This window comes from Suillus clintonianus (genome assembly GCF_016758775.1).
Source record: "Suillus clintonianus strain FC179 chromosome Unknown DEU56scaffold_1, whole genome shotgun sequence".
NCBI lineage: Eukaryota > Fungi > Basidiomycota > Agaricomycetes > Boletales > Suillaceae > Suillus > Suillus clintonianus.
In genome coordinates this window covers 278,709-294,569 of record NW_024539225.1, presented here as the reverse complement: position 1 = coordinate 294,569, position 15,861 = coordinate 278,709, and the positions used below count along the sequence as shown (strand labels likewise).

The window sequence follows — 15,861 nt, the reverse complement described above, 5'->3', positions numbered from 1 at the left end:
TGATCGAATGCTTGAAGCTGCCGCGCCCGAAAGGGTTGCTGCTAGAACGCGTCAGTGGCAGTGTCGCGTTCACCAAGTCTGTTTCCTTTCTGGGGTAGACATATTTTTGATCAGGTTTGCAGCTGCTTCATCGGAAATCCTGCAGGGACTAGTACAACTTCATGGCATTGAAGGGCAAAAAACGAACGGCTCCTACTGCCCCAGTGCGTCATTTTGTGCGAATATTTGCTATGCAATTATAACTGATGGTTGCGCACAGGCACCCTCCAAAAAGCGAAAGCTTCAGGCAAACAGTAAACCAAGGACTGGTACAACACAATCGAAGAAAGGGAAGGAGCGAGCTGCAGACAGAGGCTATATCGAAGTGCCCGGAAACAACGGTGACGCGGATACCGAAGATAGTGATCTCTCCGAAGAGGATGCTGGTCTCCTCGAGGAGTTTGGAGATGGCGCGGGATTCCTAAATACGCTTGATCGCAAAGGCATATCAACGTATGTTCTCCCTTACATGGTATTTAAATGTACATGACGTCTCTCATAGGAGCAAGAAGGAGACTGAGCGTCTGAAACAATTGAACAAGCCAGTCCGCAAACCAAAAATGGATGACTTGCCGTCCATCGACTCAAATGATGAGGACGAAGAGGCCTGGAGCTCTGGTATTGACGATGATATGGAAACTATTTCCCAGTCTTCTGTCGATGACAGTGATCAGGATTTATCTAGTGCAGATGATCTAGATTCCGACGCCGAGATGTCTTATGAACGTGTTCCCCGGAAAGTTCAAGCATCACGCGAGGCAAAGACAGACCGCCAAATCCAAGGGCTACCAATCAAGTCAGCGGATGGGCGAATACATTCAACAGGCATGAAAGTTACAGCTCCTCCATCGTCGGACGAAGAAGGCAATGTCACCGATGAATCTGAGGAAGAGCAAGAACTGCCCGTTGAAGTAAATAGAATAGACGACGTCGCCACCGGGGCCCGCTTTGGTCGTCCCGCCGTCATCGACGTCGTTGGCAACAAATCGCGAACAGCCCGTATACAGGGTGCTAAAGACCAGATTGCCAGCATCTGCCAGGAGATAATTGCAGAGCCAGAAAATAGTGTACGTATTTCACCCGCCAACAGGCCTGCTCTTCCTTTGACACATTTGACAGTTAGGGCTACTTCGCCGGCTTCACACTTTCTCTCTGGAGAAAATTACGTCTCCTTCCCACCCAGAGCCGGTCTTGAATCATATTGTGATACGGAAGTTAGCTATGCTTTCACAGCTCGCCGTTTTCAAGGACACGATACCCGGCTATCGGATACGAGCGTTGACCGATAAAGAGAAGGCTGAAAAAGTCAGCCAAATGGTAGCCCGTACCCGAGATTGGGAGCAGGGCTTTGTGCTTGTGTACCAGAATTACCTCCGCTCGCTTGAGGCTGAACTCAAAGGTGACGCATGCGTTCCTGTTCTGATAGCGGCTGACTGATACTTCCATACAGCCAAGAGCGAACTGGCAGAGCTTGCGCTTAAGTGTATGTGTACCCTGGCCACTGAGGTCACCCACTTCAATTTTAGAACCAACTTGATAACGTGTATTGTGGCGCGTTTGAGCAAGAAGTCGTGGGATGAGGTAAGTTAGTCAATATATGCCGTACCTTCCCCACTTGACAATTGAAATGGCAGGCTTCTGATCTGTGTATGAACACATTGATCAGCGTCTTCCGAGAAGACCAGACTGGTGCCCCTTCCCTGGAAGCCGTCCAGCTCCTAAACCGCATGATTAAAGAGAGACACTTTAATGTGCATCCTGAAGTACTTACGTGTCTTCTGCATCTACGCCTCAAGACAGAACTCAATGTCCGCGCCTCGGACTCCAAAGTTGACAAAAATATCCAGTCGAAAGGCAAGGCCGCGGCCCGCCGAGCCAAAGGCAAGCCGACGGAACAACCTCACCTAAGCAAAAAGGCGCAAAAAGTCCTAAAAGAACGGAAGGAGATCGAGCGTGAGATGCGCGACGCAGAAGCCGAAGTTGACAAGGAGGAGCGCGCAAACACAGTGAGTCTCGTAACTTGTCGACATAAAGTTAGTTTTGACCGTTCCGGCGTAGCACACTGAGACCCTGAAGCTTCTATTTGTCCTATATTTCCGGATACTCAAACATCCGCGTCCGACGCCCCTTCTGCCGGCGGCCTTGCGAGGCATTTCCAAATTCGCTCACCTTATCAACATCGACTTCTTCAAAGATCTGATGCAGGTCCTCAAGGATCTCATTCTACGCGAAGCACCGGGGCAAAACCCCACTGATGATGATGACTCAGAACCATTTAGTGTTGACGCCACTACTGACATTCAACATCGCCTACTGTGTATCGTAACCGCGTTTGAGCTTCTTTCAGGACAAGGTTCGTCATAGTACATCCCAACAATTACCTCCACGCTTCTAATTGCCGTACTTTAGGTGAAGCCCTCAATATTGATCTTACCGACTTCGTCAATCATCTATATGCAATCATACTGCCCGTCAGCATATCGATGCAAGTCGACGCACCTCCACCGAGAGTGTTCGTTTCAAAATTCGGAATCTCAAAACCGGCATCAATTGCGGACATGCTCTTTCGAGCGCTGAATATTATTTTTTCTCCGCGAAGTGCTGGGAACACGGCGATACATTCGAGATCAGCAGCGTTTGGCAAACGCCTACTGATTGCGTCACTCAACTGGCCGCCGAGCTCCGCCCTCCGCGCACTAGAATTTGTGGAAAGTTTGGTCGCCAAGGACCCGAAACTCGAGGCTTTGTTGTCAACTGAAGATAGGCGAGTTGATGGTATATACCTTCCTGAAGTTGACGACCCTCAACTGTGTCATCCGTTTGGGACGAGTTTCTGGGAGCTGTCCCTTCTGCAACAGCACCATTACGATAGTCGAGTACGTGAAGCCGCCCGCAGTTTGTCCAATTATACAAGATCGTAACAACACGTAGAATGACATATTATGGTGCGCAGTAAAGTCGTACAAGGTATCTACATTAGTGTGCTACAAACAATCAATTGAAGATACACGTTTAAAGTCAAGCAAAGCAGATTAAAAGCAGATTGTACGTCCGAATTAACATGGTCCGTGAGTGGCTTCCGCCGCAAGTTTGATACAACAAAACAGTTCAAACGAAAAGCGTACGGTGATAAACAAATAAGGGTCGTCAAGTTCATGAAGACATCATATATGGCGAGCCCTGGAATGGAACACTCATGGGAGAGGAGTTCGTGCTAGGGGGAGTGAGCGCATGTGATAGAGAAGTCGGGGTGGCATGGATGGTACGTGGTATGCAGTGTCCAGGTGTATATGTATAGTTTGGTACGAAGGCGCTGGTAGTTGGCACCTGTGCGTTGTCCGCGTGGCCAGTGTATTTTTGGAACCCGGTGAGCTCCACAGATGGAATATTTTCACACTGCCTTCTGTCGAGATCGTAGTAAATGACTGCGGTGACTTGTTCATCAACGACGATTTTCTGTACAATGCATGCTTGTATATCTGGATAACACACTGTCAACACGAGGCAGCAGACTGGGCTTAACACGTGTACTCACTAGGATCCAACCATCGGCTACGACTCAGCTGAGAATCGGGCAAGAGTAAGGTAATATGATCCAGTACATCAGGTCCGGTGGAATCCGCAGCTGTCACGGAACAATAACTACTTTCCCGAGAGACACACTGGTTTCTTACGAAAACAGCTGTGGAGCATCTAATACTGGAGGTGCGTGGAGCGTTGCATGTAATCGATCCTTGAAAACCGTGAAGTGCCGGAGAGTAAGGAGCTTCTATGGGAGGGAGACGGAGCTTAACACGCAGTGCCACAACCGAAACGTTCAGGTCCGCTGGCTGTGTTCGGGAGGACAGCGCATCCACCGGTACCGTGGCGGGCTGCATGCCCTCTGCCCAAAGCGACAATGCTGTCAAGATGGGCGGACGTGGCGCACCAGAATAGAGCGTTGATGGGTTGTGAATCCGTGGAGAATCCGAGAGGAGGAGATCCGGTAACATTTGGTCAGCGGTGAACATGGGATGACTCGACCGTTCATAGCCACGGTTTAAGTCGAGGTCCGCGCGCGTGGCAGTATATGGCACATTTGGGCATGACTGAGATGCTGCTGTCCGGACCGACATATCAGGGGTCCAGAGTGAAGATGACAGCGGGGAGAGTTGCCGTTGCTCATTGCCAGCAGTCTCTGAAGCGGACATGGATCGCACGCGACGACATCCATCGTCGGCCGTTGGTATCCGACAGCTCGGATATGGCGGCATTGTGGGTTCCATCTTGGAACCCATCATGGGACTTGCACGGGGAGCATTAGAGCGGGACGTACGAGATACCGAGCGACCAGAACGGTCTGATGCTGGGGAGTGATCATCAAACATCATGGATTCCAACAGATGCGAGTCGGGAAAGTCCTCTGCTTTGACCTGGGGAAGACCAGTATCAAGGAATAGTTCCTCGCCACCAGCTACTAAATGGTACTCTACGACATGTGGTCAACAAGACACTATTAGACGCTCAATGAAGTACTAACCTGGCTCGCCTTTCCACATATTGCGAAGTACTTGTATGTGGCTTGCAACCTGCTTCTTGGAACGATCTATTCCAGCGCGCTGTAAGTACTCGACCAAGAATTGGTTTCTCCAACGACTTCTGCCGCGAGAGTAGGTTGCCCAAGGTGATTCCCAGTACTCTCGAAGACCTAGATGGCGCGTCGCGGAAGAGTTAGGGAGTGAAGAAGTAATTGGAGGTGGGGGGGGGGACAAACCTTCAACGAACGTTCGCTCAATCTCTTCTGGCCAGACCTCGCTGGAGCCATCTTTAAGTAGTTTGCGATGTTTCCTTTGAGGAGTGAGGGTGGTAGGTGAAGAGGCATCTCGTTCACGAGAGACAGACTGAGAAAGCCTTGAAGTGCGCATGGTGCACCGTTAGCGGGGCAGTGCTGCGCAAGGCTAGGTAGGATCGTAAGTTGGGATAACGAAGGGAAAGGAGGGAGAGGATGGAAGCTTTATATATCTGAGACCCGGTTTCGGCAGGGTTTCTCTAATGAGAACGAAATCAGCATAGCGTTACAGGATATTGACGACCAAGGCTAAAGATCCGGTTCTGGCATATGAGGACCGCTAGTTCGGATAAACATCTTATTGAAATGGCCCTGGTTAGATAACGGATCGAGGAACTGGCGCTGAGAAAATAAGAACCTTTCGAGGCCCAGTTAAGGTTCTTTACATATTTGGTAATTCACGGCCACCAAAGTGGAGTCAGAGACATTTCAATGCATCTCTGAAATAAGATCTAAAAACTTTGGGGGGATACATCCTTAAAGGTCTCCAACCACAGCCCTCAAATCTTTTAGGGATATCACAATGAAAAAGGCACATCAACCCGGGCCTGCTCCTGGGTTGCCAAGGTGGTGTCGTCGGTCCGATGTTACTACCGGCCACTTGCCGAATTATGCCGATTTAAAGCGGAGTTTAAATTACTAGGACTCCGATCAAGTCCACAACACAGCCACACTACTTCACCGTATACCGTAAGAATGAGTACCGAATCCTTGACCCAGAGATGGTTGCGACAGAACGTCAGCTCATATCCTCAGAAAGATCGCGTCCTGCTTGACTTTGATGCTGCTCTCGTTCGTTTCTCAACTCTACGTCCAAAATCAGACGTGTACAGTTCAGTAATTATCAGATTACATCTTTAAACCCACGACTTAATCTTCTTCAGCCTACGACGATGGTCGCACTCAGCTGCTACTATGTCTACATGGGGTCCTACCCATATCCTTTCGCGGAGCTTCGTACAATATCCCCATCGCTGTATGGGTCACACAAGAGTACCCCCGCCAGCCCCCAATAGTATATGTTGTTCCAACCCAAGACATGCTCGTTAGACCGAGTAAACATATTGATGTGAGTGGTAGATGTAAAGTTGAATATATCCAACACTGGGAAAAGAAGAGCGAGGTAAGTCCACTAGCGACATAACCCCCGATCAGTCCAAAATTCATCCCCCGAGCAAGGCATGTAATCTATCAGCTTTACTCGAAGCAATGCAGCAAGAGTTCTCCCGTGGTCCCCCAGTCTATGCCAGACCAAAGCCACCTACTGTTCCCTCGCCTTTGCCTTCGCAGAGCTCTGGCCAGTCACTGTCACCACCTTCATCTCCTCCTACCCTAGGCAATGATCGGCCAGCGCTTCCACCAAAGCCCGGTTCATCTCCATCGTCACTATTGCCACCGAAGCCTGCAATAGCGGCTTCGCTTCCATCCCCTCAATATGCTTCTACAGTAAGCTCCTTGTTCTTCTCTTCATGTAATTCATTAATGAAATGGATGTTCATAGGCGAATTTGCTCAATCGGCCACCGCCGGCTCTACCCTCGGCACAATCACCCCAAATCCCAGGTCCTCCAACTTACAGCCGCCCTTCAAACTATCAGCACACGGTCAGAAACACCAATGACGGCACTATGATGCGACCACCTGTAGTACCTCCACGCGATCCCGCTCAGCCACCGGATCTTGATAGCCGCTGGTCCGCACCAGTCGCTGGTCCAGCCATATCAAGTCAATTCAATCAATCACGCGCCCGAAACACGCCATCACCTCCGGTCACTTCACAGCATCCTCATGGGCCGCCGCCACGCCCACCCAATTTATGGCACAGGCCGACTGTATCTACTAGTAGTATTACCGCTCCGAACCTCTTAGATGAGGAGACGTCACTTCCTGTGCCACAGCTTCCCACGATAGCACCGCCACGCCCACCAAACCCAGAGTTGCTCCGCTTGCACGCCCAAGTACATGACAAGATCGCTTCGGAGCTTGCTTCTCTGTCTCAGGTCATGCTTCTGGATGCCGAACGTCTGCGAGCGCAGCAAACGGACCTTCTTGCCGGAGAACCTGCCATCCGGGATGAGATGGCGCGTTTAGAAGCCGTTCGAGACGTTTGTAGTAATGTTTCTAACAGACTGCGGAATACTGTTGATCAAGGGGAGCGCAACATCGCTGAATTGCGAAGGAAGGGAGATCCCGAAGTTGATGAGTTGATTTGCTCCACGAGCATCGTACATAACCAGTATGGAATACTGCTATTTGTCCACATCATCGGCCACTGCTGACCGGCGTGAATTCGACTTTCCAAACAGGCTCATCAACTTGGTCGCGGAAGACAATGCCATAGAAGATACTATCTATCATCTACATAGGGCTTTGAATACCGGGCGCATTGATCTAGAACGTTTTTTGAGGGTGAGCCCTTAGGTTTATCACATCGTCACTTCCGACTGATAGCGGCTCTTCTATCTTCTATCTCGCTCAGAGTACCCGTGTACTCGCGGAAGAACAGTTCACAAAGAGGGCACTGATGGAAAAGATCCAGCTGGGCATTCCAATGGGAACGTCTATAGTCTACAGCTAATTCCAGTATTAATAAGGTCGCATACTACTAGAAGTTGATGAGGCTTCTATAGGGTGCTCGATAGCGTACTTGCCTTATTCGTGCTGTTCGAGACCCTTTTGATTGATCTTTAGCTAATCTGAGGTCAAAAATTGGTGTTGGGTTCACGTTTGAATGAGTCAGTAATCTGAGTTATGTGCCTGGCGAGGTGGCATGTGGGCGCAGCGCCTTTGCAAGAAGATCTGGGACCGGGATTCGATTGGAACCATTCCGATTGGTCAGACGACAGTTTGGCTACCAAGTATTGTGAACAAAATTGAGGGCATAAAGACGCTATATAGTTATCAAGCACAGAAACAACCAAGCACGACATAAGAAGCTCGTTAAAACAATAAGTCGATCAACCATCGTGACTAGAACCAGCGTGGTTCACAGGGCATTAGCATTCACTTCATCCTTTTGTGTCTCAAATTGAACCTTCTTCCGAAAGTCTGGTCCGCCTGTAGATCCTACCCATCGCCAGACCCGAAGTTCGTCCCCACCTTGTACTTCTTCAAGGTTTGCCCTCACATTGGCGTTCCCTTCAACCACACGCTCCACCTGATCCCACACTCTTCTTCGAACCGATATTGAGTGTTCATCCTGTAAGATGAGATCACGAAGCTGCAAAGAAGACAAATATGGGTGTGGTGCCGTCACTGGATCCGTATGGTGCGCAAGCTCTTGATTACGCAAAGTATCAAGTGCGATTTGCACTAATTCTGCCACACGTCTTCCCTCGATTTGGCGGTGCGCACGGGACCGCTTTATGAAATAGAACGCGCCCACGCATGCAATGGATGCTGAACAAAGTATCATGAAGCTTCTAAAACTCAGATGGGTTCGTGAGCCTTACCATACACAGATGCTCGCCACTGCTCCCATAGGTCCCGAGACTTGACAGTAAGTTGACAGTTCCAAGTCAAGTGTGGCGTCTTGTGAGCTAAATAACGATTACCACTACTCTCATTCAAGTGATGAACATTAAAAAATTTGGACTCGCAATTTATCGACTCACACGTTGTCCTCCCCAAAAATTACGGAACCCCATTGGACTAGCTGTTGTATGGCTTCATTGAACGTGTCATCAAAAGTGGCGAGAAGTTGCGGCTATCGGTCCAAGAATGAGGTTCAATCATTATCTGAAGGAATGGTTTGAGAAACTTACAGCTGTTTTGCGCTTCATTGTGTTCCTCAGAATTTCGACTTCTAGACCCCATTTCTTGGCCTCGCCCCCTTCATTATCCTTGACGATCTCTCGACCTTGTTTTTCCCCGATGCACACGCGTCTCCCTCGTTCCTGGCCGAGAAGCGCTTCTATGGCCTTACCCAAGGCGCCTATATTCCTTTTTCGTTTCGGATCTTCGCTGCAACGTGGGGGAAACGCAACAGGGCCCAAACCTGGTAAGCCGTTGGTAACGTAACCAATCAAGCTCCATATGCTTTCCACGAGAGGGGTTACGGTGCCGAAAGGTGATAAGATGCCAAGAATAGGGTGTGGTTGGAGGACATAACTAGGGTTACATACCACCGAGTGTCGCGTGCAGGAAGCAAATTCTGGACAAGGAGTACATGTCGAAGGTTGCAAGGCTGGAATGAACGGTGGAAAGAAAATTCCATCCTCGAACAACCCCGTATCTGAAATGACCGACGGGAGATGAATAATAGTCCTATTGTCTTTGTCACCAGCTCGGACTGCCTCCCGCTGCGCTTCAAGGTCCCGTAAAGCCTGATTCGTGTCGCTGCCAGTATCGCAATAACCAATGGCGGATGATTCATCTTTGTACTGCGTCACCAAGTATGATGCGACGACCATCATGATTAGGTAGAGGAATGTCATGAAGCGGGACCTAGATCGTTGCAGCGGGGGGGCTGGACGCCGGCGAATCAATTGGTCACCATCAGCCACACGATTGGGTACGGCAACCTCTAGCGAATCAGGTTCCCCGAAATCGTCGCTCTGGCTTCCATCAGGTGTCTGGTCATCAAAAACGCCCGTGGCATCATCAAACTCTAGACCACGGGCATTAACCTTGCTTATCAATTGAGGCGAGGGAGACGGTCTAGCCCGATGTTCGATGGGACTGAAACGAATCTTCTCAGACGGGGTTGAGATTCGGGGCTGTCGTGATATCATAGGAGGTAATTCTGGTTCAAACTTTGACTGCGGAGGCGAGCGCTGTAGATCTCCTGAGAAAGGCGCTTTCGGAGGAGATAAAGACGGAGATGTTTGAGGAGGTGCTGACATCGAGTGGCGTGATTTCCGAATTGAAATACCTTTGCGAGCGCTTTGCGGACGCACAGGAGACGGCCGAGCAGGCGAAGATGATTCACCACCAGACTGGAAGATGTTATTATCCTCCCATCCGCTGTCATCTGCAAGCTTGAAACAGAGTCAGACAAATACCGAAGAATGAAAAAACATTGTCGATCACCGAGATTCTGCGCGCTTGCGAACCGGCGGCTTGAGACTACACGAATGTTTTAGTGCACCTTACAGTCGAACAAAGTGCTCACTCACACTCTTCTTGTTCCTGCCCACCTTACGCAAAGGAGGATCTTCTTTCTCGTCCTCGGGTTCACTTTCCTCAATAACTGCGGGCTGCACGGCGGCACGAGCAATAGTTTTATGTGCGCCACCGAGGCTGGGTTGTGCAGACGAACGACGGCGCTTCGGCTGAGGAATACAAAATGAGCATAAATAGAGCATGAGGAATGACGTCCATACCGGATCTGGTCGAGGCGGCGGTTCATCATCATCCGACGGTGCACGAGAAACCCTCCTGGAAGATCGTCTTGGCTGATCTTCATTAACAGGAGAAGCGGCACGGGAGTCAAATCAAGAGCGCACCTGAGTGGCACCGCTGAGGGGTTTTCCTGTCATGCCATCGGTTATTCCATTGTCGCTGGCGACACTATTTTCGTTCTTCAGCCTGTCCTTCTTGAATTTGGCTGCCTTTGGCCTAATTTCATCAAGGAAAAGCTGCACTAATTTTGGCTTGGTGTAAGGAGTCGGAAATCTTATGTTGTGATATCCAAGAACACCAAGAAGTTGAGATACTGTAAGAGTAGCGGGATCAAATTCGGGGTTAAGATATTCACCCAGGCCGATGACCTGAGCTGTACTCAAGGCCCTCGACATCGTGGAGCGTGTTGAAGTCGTTGTGGTGACAAGTCACACTAAACGCGAATCCTTGTCACATACACGGTCACATGCACAGTCACGCTGTGCCCAAGTGGAACTCATAATCAAGAAGGAACGACTGTCTTCCTTCTATATGGTCTGGCTAGGGGAGACTAAGTGGAACTCGAGTCAGACATGTGAGTCAGACTTGAATCGTACCCATTCAATGAAGTTTGTTCAATATGATGTGGATGAAGAACGTGAAGAACCGGCGGATAGTCCTCAGACCCGTGTACACACATCCTCTTGGGACGCTAGAAACATCTGTTTCCGATAGGAGATGGTGAGTTCAGGCACCAAACAAAACACCAGAGATCTTGAACAGGTTCTTGCTCGCATTGGGATGGGGTTGTAGGTCCTCGCTGAGGTATCTCAGGGCGATGCTGACAATGCCGCGGAAATAGTCCCCTTTCACATTACTTGAACGGAACAGTGGCCATGGAATGTCACAAGCCGCAACGTTGAAGGGGTTTCAATGAGTCATACATGTTTGATCAATTCATTCATGAAACTGAATGTCAAGCGGTATAATTATTCCCGACAGCTCCTAAATTTGCTCATCACTCAAACTTAGGACGGAATGGTCCTGAGGGGCCAAACCATTTCCCGTCAACCTGTGACGTACGGCGCCGCGGTAAGACGCTCCGAGAGCCCCATGCCAACCGTTTCAAAAGACTCACCATCCGGTTCCAGTATACCCAAGGGAAAACGTCCTAAGTACGGCACAGACAATAAGCCGTGCTCCGTTTTAGGAGCTGCTGCTCCAAATGAGTTCCGTACCTTTTTTAAGTGGTAGAACAATCTGTGGAATTTGGCAGGTTCATTGTAATGACGCATGCGGGAAGCCACAAAGAACCAACCTTCTCCGTTTTGTCTGATCACCCAGGTAATTTGCAAAGCTCTCTTTGGGCTCAAGTCCATACTTGAACTCCGCTAGCATCAATTCCCCATACCCCGTCAAGAGCTAAAATTGGAATTTGGGTCAGCCGCCAATGTTGTAAGGGGGCCGACGGACCGGGCAACTGGTATAGCCATCGTACTTGGCACTGCTCACATTGCCAGTGTCCATAACCGAAAACAAGTTTTCAGTTAAGACAGGGGCCTGAGATGTAATAGCGGCAGCCGTTTTGCTAGTGGGCAGGGAGGAGCAGTCACCCAAGGCAAATATGTTTCCAAACTCGGGCTTCACATGTCTGAGAGTCGCCTGGTCGATTTCTACCCATCCCGCTGGATCAGCAATGGGCGTGCCTTTGATGAAATCAAGCGGTCCCATCGGCGGGGCGACATGAAGGAGGGTAAAATCACGATCGACAGTCGAACCGTCAGCCTTCTTGAAGGTCGCTTTTCTGTTCGGGGCATCAATGGAAATTAGGTTATGTTGGAACTCTGCTCCGATACCCCGCTCAATGCGCAGGGCGTTCAGGGCATCCGAATACTTCTTGACGCTAAACATGGATGGTGTGCCAGTCATGAAGTCAATTTTGATGTTATTTCCTCGACCTGATTTTTGGTATCTGTCCCAGGCCATCCACATGATTTTCTGTGGAGCTAAAACACGGTGAGCAGCTACCACACAGAGAAAAAATTGACCTACCTCCTCCACATTTAATGACACCTGCAGGTTGGGTGAAAATAGCATTTCCAGACCTGAGAGCATCCACGTCATGCCAGACTTTGTCGCAGGTATCATATGAGTATATTGATGAAACGCCAGAAGAAGGATCAGCGAGAGCCTGCGGCAAGCCAGCGATGCCATCCCAGTTTGTCTTCAAACCTGCTGCCACTACAAGCGAATCATATGAAATTGTGCGACCCGACGTTGTCGTGACTGATGAGGTTTCCGGATAGAATGACTTAACATTCTCTGGGATATGCGTAATATGTGGTGGGAATAGGGACGCGAGTGGTCGTCTAAAGTCTGTTTTGGGACGAAGACCAGCACCAACCAAAGTCCTGGAAGATGATACGTCAGGTTTCGTACCGCGAAGTCGATGTATATAAAGTGTCACCAGCCAGGCTTGAAAGGAGGCGCCATTAAGGGGCAGCTCGAATGAGCAAGTTACTGATTCTGAGGGCTTACTTGATAGTAGTGATAGTCTGCTGCGTCAAGGACCACTACATCCCCTGCGTTCAAAGGCTTTCCGGCAGCCTTAAAGCGGTTGTATATCTGGTTGGCGACGGCCAACCCACCAGAGCCTGGAGACTAATCAACATTCATTCAAAAAGCTCTAGCGACTGGTGCACCTGCTCCAACAACAAGCACTCGAAACTTTTCCTTGGTGGTCGTACTGGCATACCTAGCCAGAGCGAGACTCTGTCGGGCATACTGAGCTGTTGCATGCCGACACGCAGGCAACATGATGGTAGTGAAATAACGAGGCGCAAGTTAGGCGCAAGTGATAAAGAGTGCGAATCTGCACATACGCAAGAATTGCGCGTATGTACTAGTAGATAAGGTGCCTGGCCCGGGTGTATAGAAAATTAATTACATAATTAATCACGAGGATGGTTGCTCAATGTCGCTCGATACTCGAGAGTTTTCCTCCTCGAGCGCCCACACAGATCACAGCTTGTGGACACCATGCATGAACATGTATGCATAAGAGTGTTTCAATGAAACGATTTTGGAAGAATTTAATAATTTGTTGGGATCAACTTTAGACAAGTGACTATTATGTAAGCGCCTTATGCTCTACTTTGGTTTCATTGAGCTCGTCGTCTTGACTCTTGTCGTTTATAAGACACACTAAAAGTCGACCACCGACGCTCATTATTTACGTCTCATCCAGCTGGACTGGCCACTGTATACTCTTGTAATTTATTTATTCATTCGTTCCACACATCGCTTGCACGCTAGCCGTCCATGCAATCAAACCGCCCGACCGTCCAGGCTGGAAAGTTCGGCCTGCCAAGTTCCCCCGCATGCACTCGTCCCAGGAGAGACGCGCCTTTCGTGGAAGGTCACTCACGAAATCAAAGTCAGCCTATCGCTTTCAATACTACTCGCCCGTTACGCCCTCGTAGACCCATGGCATCGGTGTCGGTTCCCGCCAGTGCCGTCCATGTCACCCGGGCGTTCACTCGCCCTGGGCCTCATACTATAGGAACCACCTTTGATTTCCGCTCCCAAACGCCTGCAGGCAATCGCGAGTCGAGCACTTCAGCTGGATCTGAATCATCTGCTTCATCCTTCTCATTTCAGGGGAGAATGAAGGGGGCCCATAGTCAGTTCTCTTCGTCCACTAGCTTAGAGGATTTCTTGGACCCATCAAACAAATCCACTGGCCCTGATAAAACACTCCAGACCGATCCTAATCTGTGTTTGGATCCACATGAAGGTTCGCAACACACTGTCTCATATTCCACTGTTGTGTTCTCATTGTAATCTCAGACCCCCAGCATGGTAGATATTTTTCAATATTGGAAAATGGTGACAGCGTATGGAATCGTGTTGCTGCAGCTGCCAGCGTATTGACAGTTAATGTCAATAAAGCATGGTATTCAAGGATTGGCACCTCAGAGGGGGAAGGTGGGTGCATATCAAACATTACTTCTCGCTGTCGTCCTAAGTTCTCTGTCGTAGAAACGGCTCCTGGACGTGACTCGCACTTGATCCGCGTAATGAAAGCCTATCACCTTGCAAAGGCCCGTCATCCGTCAGATCTTCCCGACTGGCTCTTTGACGAGCGCGAACGGAAGCCATCTCTCAGTTCTCGCTTCACAGAGTCGCCGAGAGGCGCAGTATCTAATGTTCAACCTCTGCGCCCTCCAGCGTTCCGTCATGTCTACGACGACGCGGCCTCTCGTGCACAAAATCATCCACAGACCGCATCCCACGTTCTTGTTTCTCCAGACAAGACCTCAAAGGCGGCGGAACGCTTAAAGGCATTCAGGGATGCAAAGCGCGCTGATTTGGGGGTGCGGCACGTTTCCTCCAAGTCAGAGAGCTTGTCCTACTCTCCATCACGAATTCATACCAACGTGGGTGAACGTCATAGCGACGATCACCGGGGCGCATCGTCTTCTCCTACCACCAGACGACCTCTGCTGTCAGCACGGCCGTCTCAACCAGGCGCATTTTGATCTGGCTGGCATGTCAGTCTTTCTCTGTCTGGAAGCGCGAGTTTCTGTGAGCACACAGACAATTATGAATAAACAATTTATATACTCTATATAACTTGGGTGTTAGACATGTATGCACAGGTGTTTTAGCGAAACTACTCATTGGCGGTGTCGAATAAATGAATTCATTTTGTGAGACACCTATAGCTAGATCTTATCTTATCGTTGGCAAATTCCTTCCAAATCAGGTAGTACGTATAAAATTGCGTTTGAGCTCTGCTGGCGGTTGGCAGTACGCTGATAATTGTCCCTCTTGTTGTTGGAAATTCACAAGTCTCTGCCAAAATCATGAGACCTTGGTTGCGATGAAGACTTCACAAGCCAGGCTCTACACAGTTCCGCCGCTTGTGCCGCAGTGTGTCGTTTCCAGAGAGACCAGTTGACACCGAGACAAGTCCGCTTTCAAGCTTTTCAGACGATGACAAGATCTACTGAACGACACTGATCACCGTCCTTGCATTCAGATTACAGAGTAAGATTCACCCGTAATATGTACGTGAAGCAGCTTACGGTGAATAGAAACCGCACTACTGTGGATTAACCAAATCAACTATTGTCTGTTCTTGCCCGTACGATCTGTCAAGTGACTCGCTTGCAGGGCGAATCTACCCCGTTCCACCAGGTTCCACCCCGTTGACAACGGACCATGTGGCAAAACTGTAGAAAACTCTTCGATCGAGTATTGCCTACTCCGAGTTCGATCGAGACAAGTCGCTATGGAGAGTTCAAGTGACACAAGGGCAAGACAGTTCATTTAAACCTCGCCCCTAAGTATTATGTCTCTCTTTACCTTTTCGACCTCTCCTTCGACCCTCTTTCTCATTTCTGTTTTCTTGGTCGAGTTGACCCTCGACTTGTACGCTTCGGGGTTTGTTCGTGACTTTTTTTTTTGCAACTCAAGCTAATCCCCGCCTATGGTGCAGATCGCTCTCTTTGATAGAGGCTTCACTACTCCTAGAGGGAGCACTACGTGCGCTCAGGTCGCCGGCAGTCTTTGAACAAGGAATTTCGTTTCGTCTATTTTCAAAATGGTTTTTATTGCGCCTCTCTTGAGTGCCGCGGCGATATGCGCCACCTTTGTGGGGGCTGTTCC

The 15,861-nt window shown here is 49.5% G+C and overlaps 6 protein-coding genes across 6 annotated transcripts; 3 read left to right on the top strand and 3 right to left on the bottom strand.

Annotated features, from left to right (window-relative positions):
• Nucleotides 1-98: 98 nt before the first annotated feature.
• DEU56DRAFT_2662 (nucleolar complex-associated protein-domain-containing protein) lies at nucleotides 99-2,985 on the top strand. Its single transcript, XM_041345366.1, has 8 exons — nucleotides 99-203; nucleotides 260-492; nucleotides 542-1,106; nucleotides 1,159-1,438; nucleotides 1,490-1,620; nucleotides 1,674-2,045; nucleotides 2,098-2,392; nucleotides 2,449-2,985. Exons 1-8 carry the CDS (start codon nucleotides 162-164, stop codon nucleotides 2,958-2,960), a joined length of 2,430 nt encoding a protein of 809 aa, XP_041215516.1. The 5' UTR covers nucleotides 99-161; the 3' UTR covers nucleotides 2,961-2,985.
• Nucleotides 2,986-3,192: 207 nt separating this feature from the next.
• On the bottom strand, nucleotides 3,193-4,943 carry DEU56DRAFT_722071 (uncharacterized protein; the record flags this gene model as incomplete). The annotated part of the gene is made up of 5 exons (XM_041347715.1): nucleotides 3,193-3,518; nucleotides 3,575-4,216; nucleotides 4,370-4,507; nucleotides 4,559-4,726; nucleotides 4,793-4,943. The coding sequence occupies 5 exons, from the start codon at nucleotides 4,941-4,943 to the stop codon at nucleotides 3,193-3,195; spliced, it is 1,425 nt and encodes a 474-aa protein (XP_041215515.1).
• A 595-nt stretch (nucleotides 4,944-5,538) lies between these two features.
• On the top strand, nucleotides 5,539-7,590 carry DEU56DRAFT_762884 (UEV domain-containing protein). Its single transcript, XM_041350767.1, has 6 exons — nucleotides 5,539-5,699; nucleotides 5,752-5,990; nucleotides 6,047-6,313; nucleotides 6,369-7,102; nucleotides 7,173-7,275; nucleotides 7,346-7,590. Exons 1-6 carry the CDS (start codon nucleotides 5,564-5,566, stop codon nucleotides 7,442-7,444), a joined length of 1,578 nt encoding a protein of 525 aa, XP_041215514.1. The 5' UTR covers nucleotides 5,539-5,563; the 3' UTR covers nucleotides 7,445-7,590.
• Nucleotides 7,591-7,695: 105 nt separating this feature from the next.
• DEU56DRAFT_762883 (Man1-Src1p-C-terminal domain-containing protein) lies at nucleotides 7,696-10,622 on the bottom strand. The gene is made up of 8 exons (XM_041350766.1): nucleotides 10,314-10,622; nucleotides 10,191-10,262; nucleotides 9,984-10,139; nucleotides 9,898-9,933; nucleotides 8,631-9,845; nucleotides 8,481-8,572; nucleotides 8,319-8,422; nucleotides 7,696-8,265 (listed from the first exon to the last, which is right to left on the bottom strand). The coding sequence occupies exons 1-8, from the start codon at nucleotides 10,602-10,604 to the stop codon at nucleotides 7,853-7,855; spliced, it is 2,379 nt and encodes a 792-aa protein (XP_041215513.1). The 5' UTR covers nucleotides 10,605-10,622; the 3' UTR covers nucleotides 7,696-7,852.
• A 104-nt stretch (nucleotides 10,623-10,726) lies between these two features.
• On the bottom strand, nucleotides 10,727-13,107 carry DEU56DRAFT_762878 (sulfide-quinone oxidoreductase). The gene is made up of 11 exons (XM_041350765.1): nucleotides 12,891-13,107; nucleotides 12,727-12,842; nucleotides 12,656-12,663; nucleotides 12,241-12,599; nucleotides 11,662-12,194; nucleotides 11,507-11,610; nucleotides 11,427-11,448; nucleotides 11,327-11,359; nucleotides 11,004-11,260; nucleotides 10,844-10,931; nucleotides 10,727-10,783 (listed from the first exon to the last, which is right to left on the bottom strand). The coding sequence occupies exons 1-9, from the start codon at nucleotides 13,003-13,005 to the stop codon at nucleotides 11,207-11,209; spliced, it is 1,344 nt and encodes a 447-aa protein (XP_041215512.1). The 5' UTR covers nucleotides 13,006-13,107; the 3' UTR covers nucleotides 10,727-10,783; nucleotides 10,844-10,931; nucleotides 11,004-11,206.
• Nucleotides 13,108-13,351: 244 nt separating this feature from the next.
• DEU56DRAFT_874688 (uncharacterized protein) lies at nucleotides 13,352-14,957 on the top strand. Its single transcript, XM_041355987.1, has 3 exons — nucleotides 13,352-13,984; nucleotides 14,038-14,175; nucleotides 14,230-14,957. Exons 1-3 carry the CDS (start codon nucleotides 13,510-13,512, stop codon nucleotides 14,727-14,729), a joined length of 1,113 nt encoding a protein of 370 aa, XP_041215511.1. The 5' UTR covers nucleotides 13,352-13,509; the 3' UTR covers nucleotides 14,730-14,957.
• Nucleotides 14,958-15,861: the final 904 nt, after the last annotated feature.

Excerpts from the sequence above, each read along its gene's own strand:
- DEU56DRAFT_2662 (XM_041345366.1), top strand. The coding sequence starts at position 162 with ATGGCATTGAAGGGCAAAAAACGAACGGCTCCTACTGCCCCA. Across the intron at positions 493-541 it reads GATCGCAAAGGCATATCAAC|GAGCAAGAAGGAGACTGAGC; the intron begins GTATGTTCTCCC and ends CGTCTCTCATAG. Across the intron at positions 1,107-1,158 it reads TTGCAGAGCCAGAAAATAGT|TTAGGGCTACTTCGCCGGCT; the intron begins GTACGTATTTCA and ends CACATTTGACAG.
- DEU56DRAFT_874688 (XM_041355987.1), top strand. The coding sequence starts at position 13,510 with ATGCAATCAAACCGCCCGACCGTCCAGGCTGGAAAGTTCGGCCTGCCA. Across the intron at positions 13,985-14,037 it reads GTGTTTGGATCCACATGAAG|ACCCCCAGCATGGTAGATAT; the intron begins GTTCGCAACACA and ends TTGTAATCTCAG. Across the intron at positions 14,176-14,229 it reads TGGCACCTCAGAGGGGGAAG|AAACGGCTCCTGGACGTGAC; the intron begins GTGGGTGCATAT and ends TCTCTGTCGTAG.
- DEU56DRAFT_762883 (XM_041350766.1), bottom strand. The coding sequence starts at position 10,604 with ATGTCGAGGGCCTTGAGTACAGCTCAGGTCATCGGCCTGGGTGAATAT. Across the intron at positions 10,140-10,190 it reads CGCCGCCTCGACCAGATCCG|CCGAAGCGCCGTCGTTCGTC; the intron begins GTATGGACGTCA and ends TGTATTCCTCAG. Across the intron at positions 8,266-8,318 it reads GTGGCGAGCATCTGTGTATG|CATCCATTGCATGCGTGGGC; the intron begins GTAAGGCTCACG and ends TACTTTGTTCAG.
- DEU56DRAFT_762884 (XM_041350767.1), top strand. The coding sequence starts at position 5,564 with ATGAGTACCGAATCCTTGACCCAGAGATGGTTGCGACAGAACGTCAGC. Across the intron at positions 5,700-5,751 it reads TCCAAAATCAGACGTGTACA|CCTACGACGATGGTCGCACT; the intron begins GTTCAGTAATTA and ends AATCTTCTTCAG. Across the intron at positions 7,276-7,345 it reads ATCTAGAACGTTTTTTGAGG|AGTACCCGTGTACTCGCGGA; the intron begins GTGAGCCCTTAG and ends TATCTCGCTCAG.
- DEU56DRAFT_762878 (XM_041350765.1), bottom strand. The coding sequence starts at position 13,005 with ATGTTGCCTGCGTGTCGGCATGCAACAGCTCAGTATGCCCGACAGAGT. Across the intron at positions 12,843-12,890 it reads AGTGCTTGTTGTTGGAGCAG|GCTCTGGTGGGTTGGCCGTC; the intron begins GTGCACCAGTCG and ends ATTAGTCTCCAG. Across the intron at positions 12,195-12,240 it reads TGTCATTAAATGTGGAGGAG|CTCCACAGAAAATCATGTGG; the intron begins GTAGGTCAATTT and ends ACCGTGTTTTAG.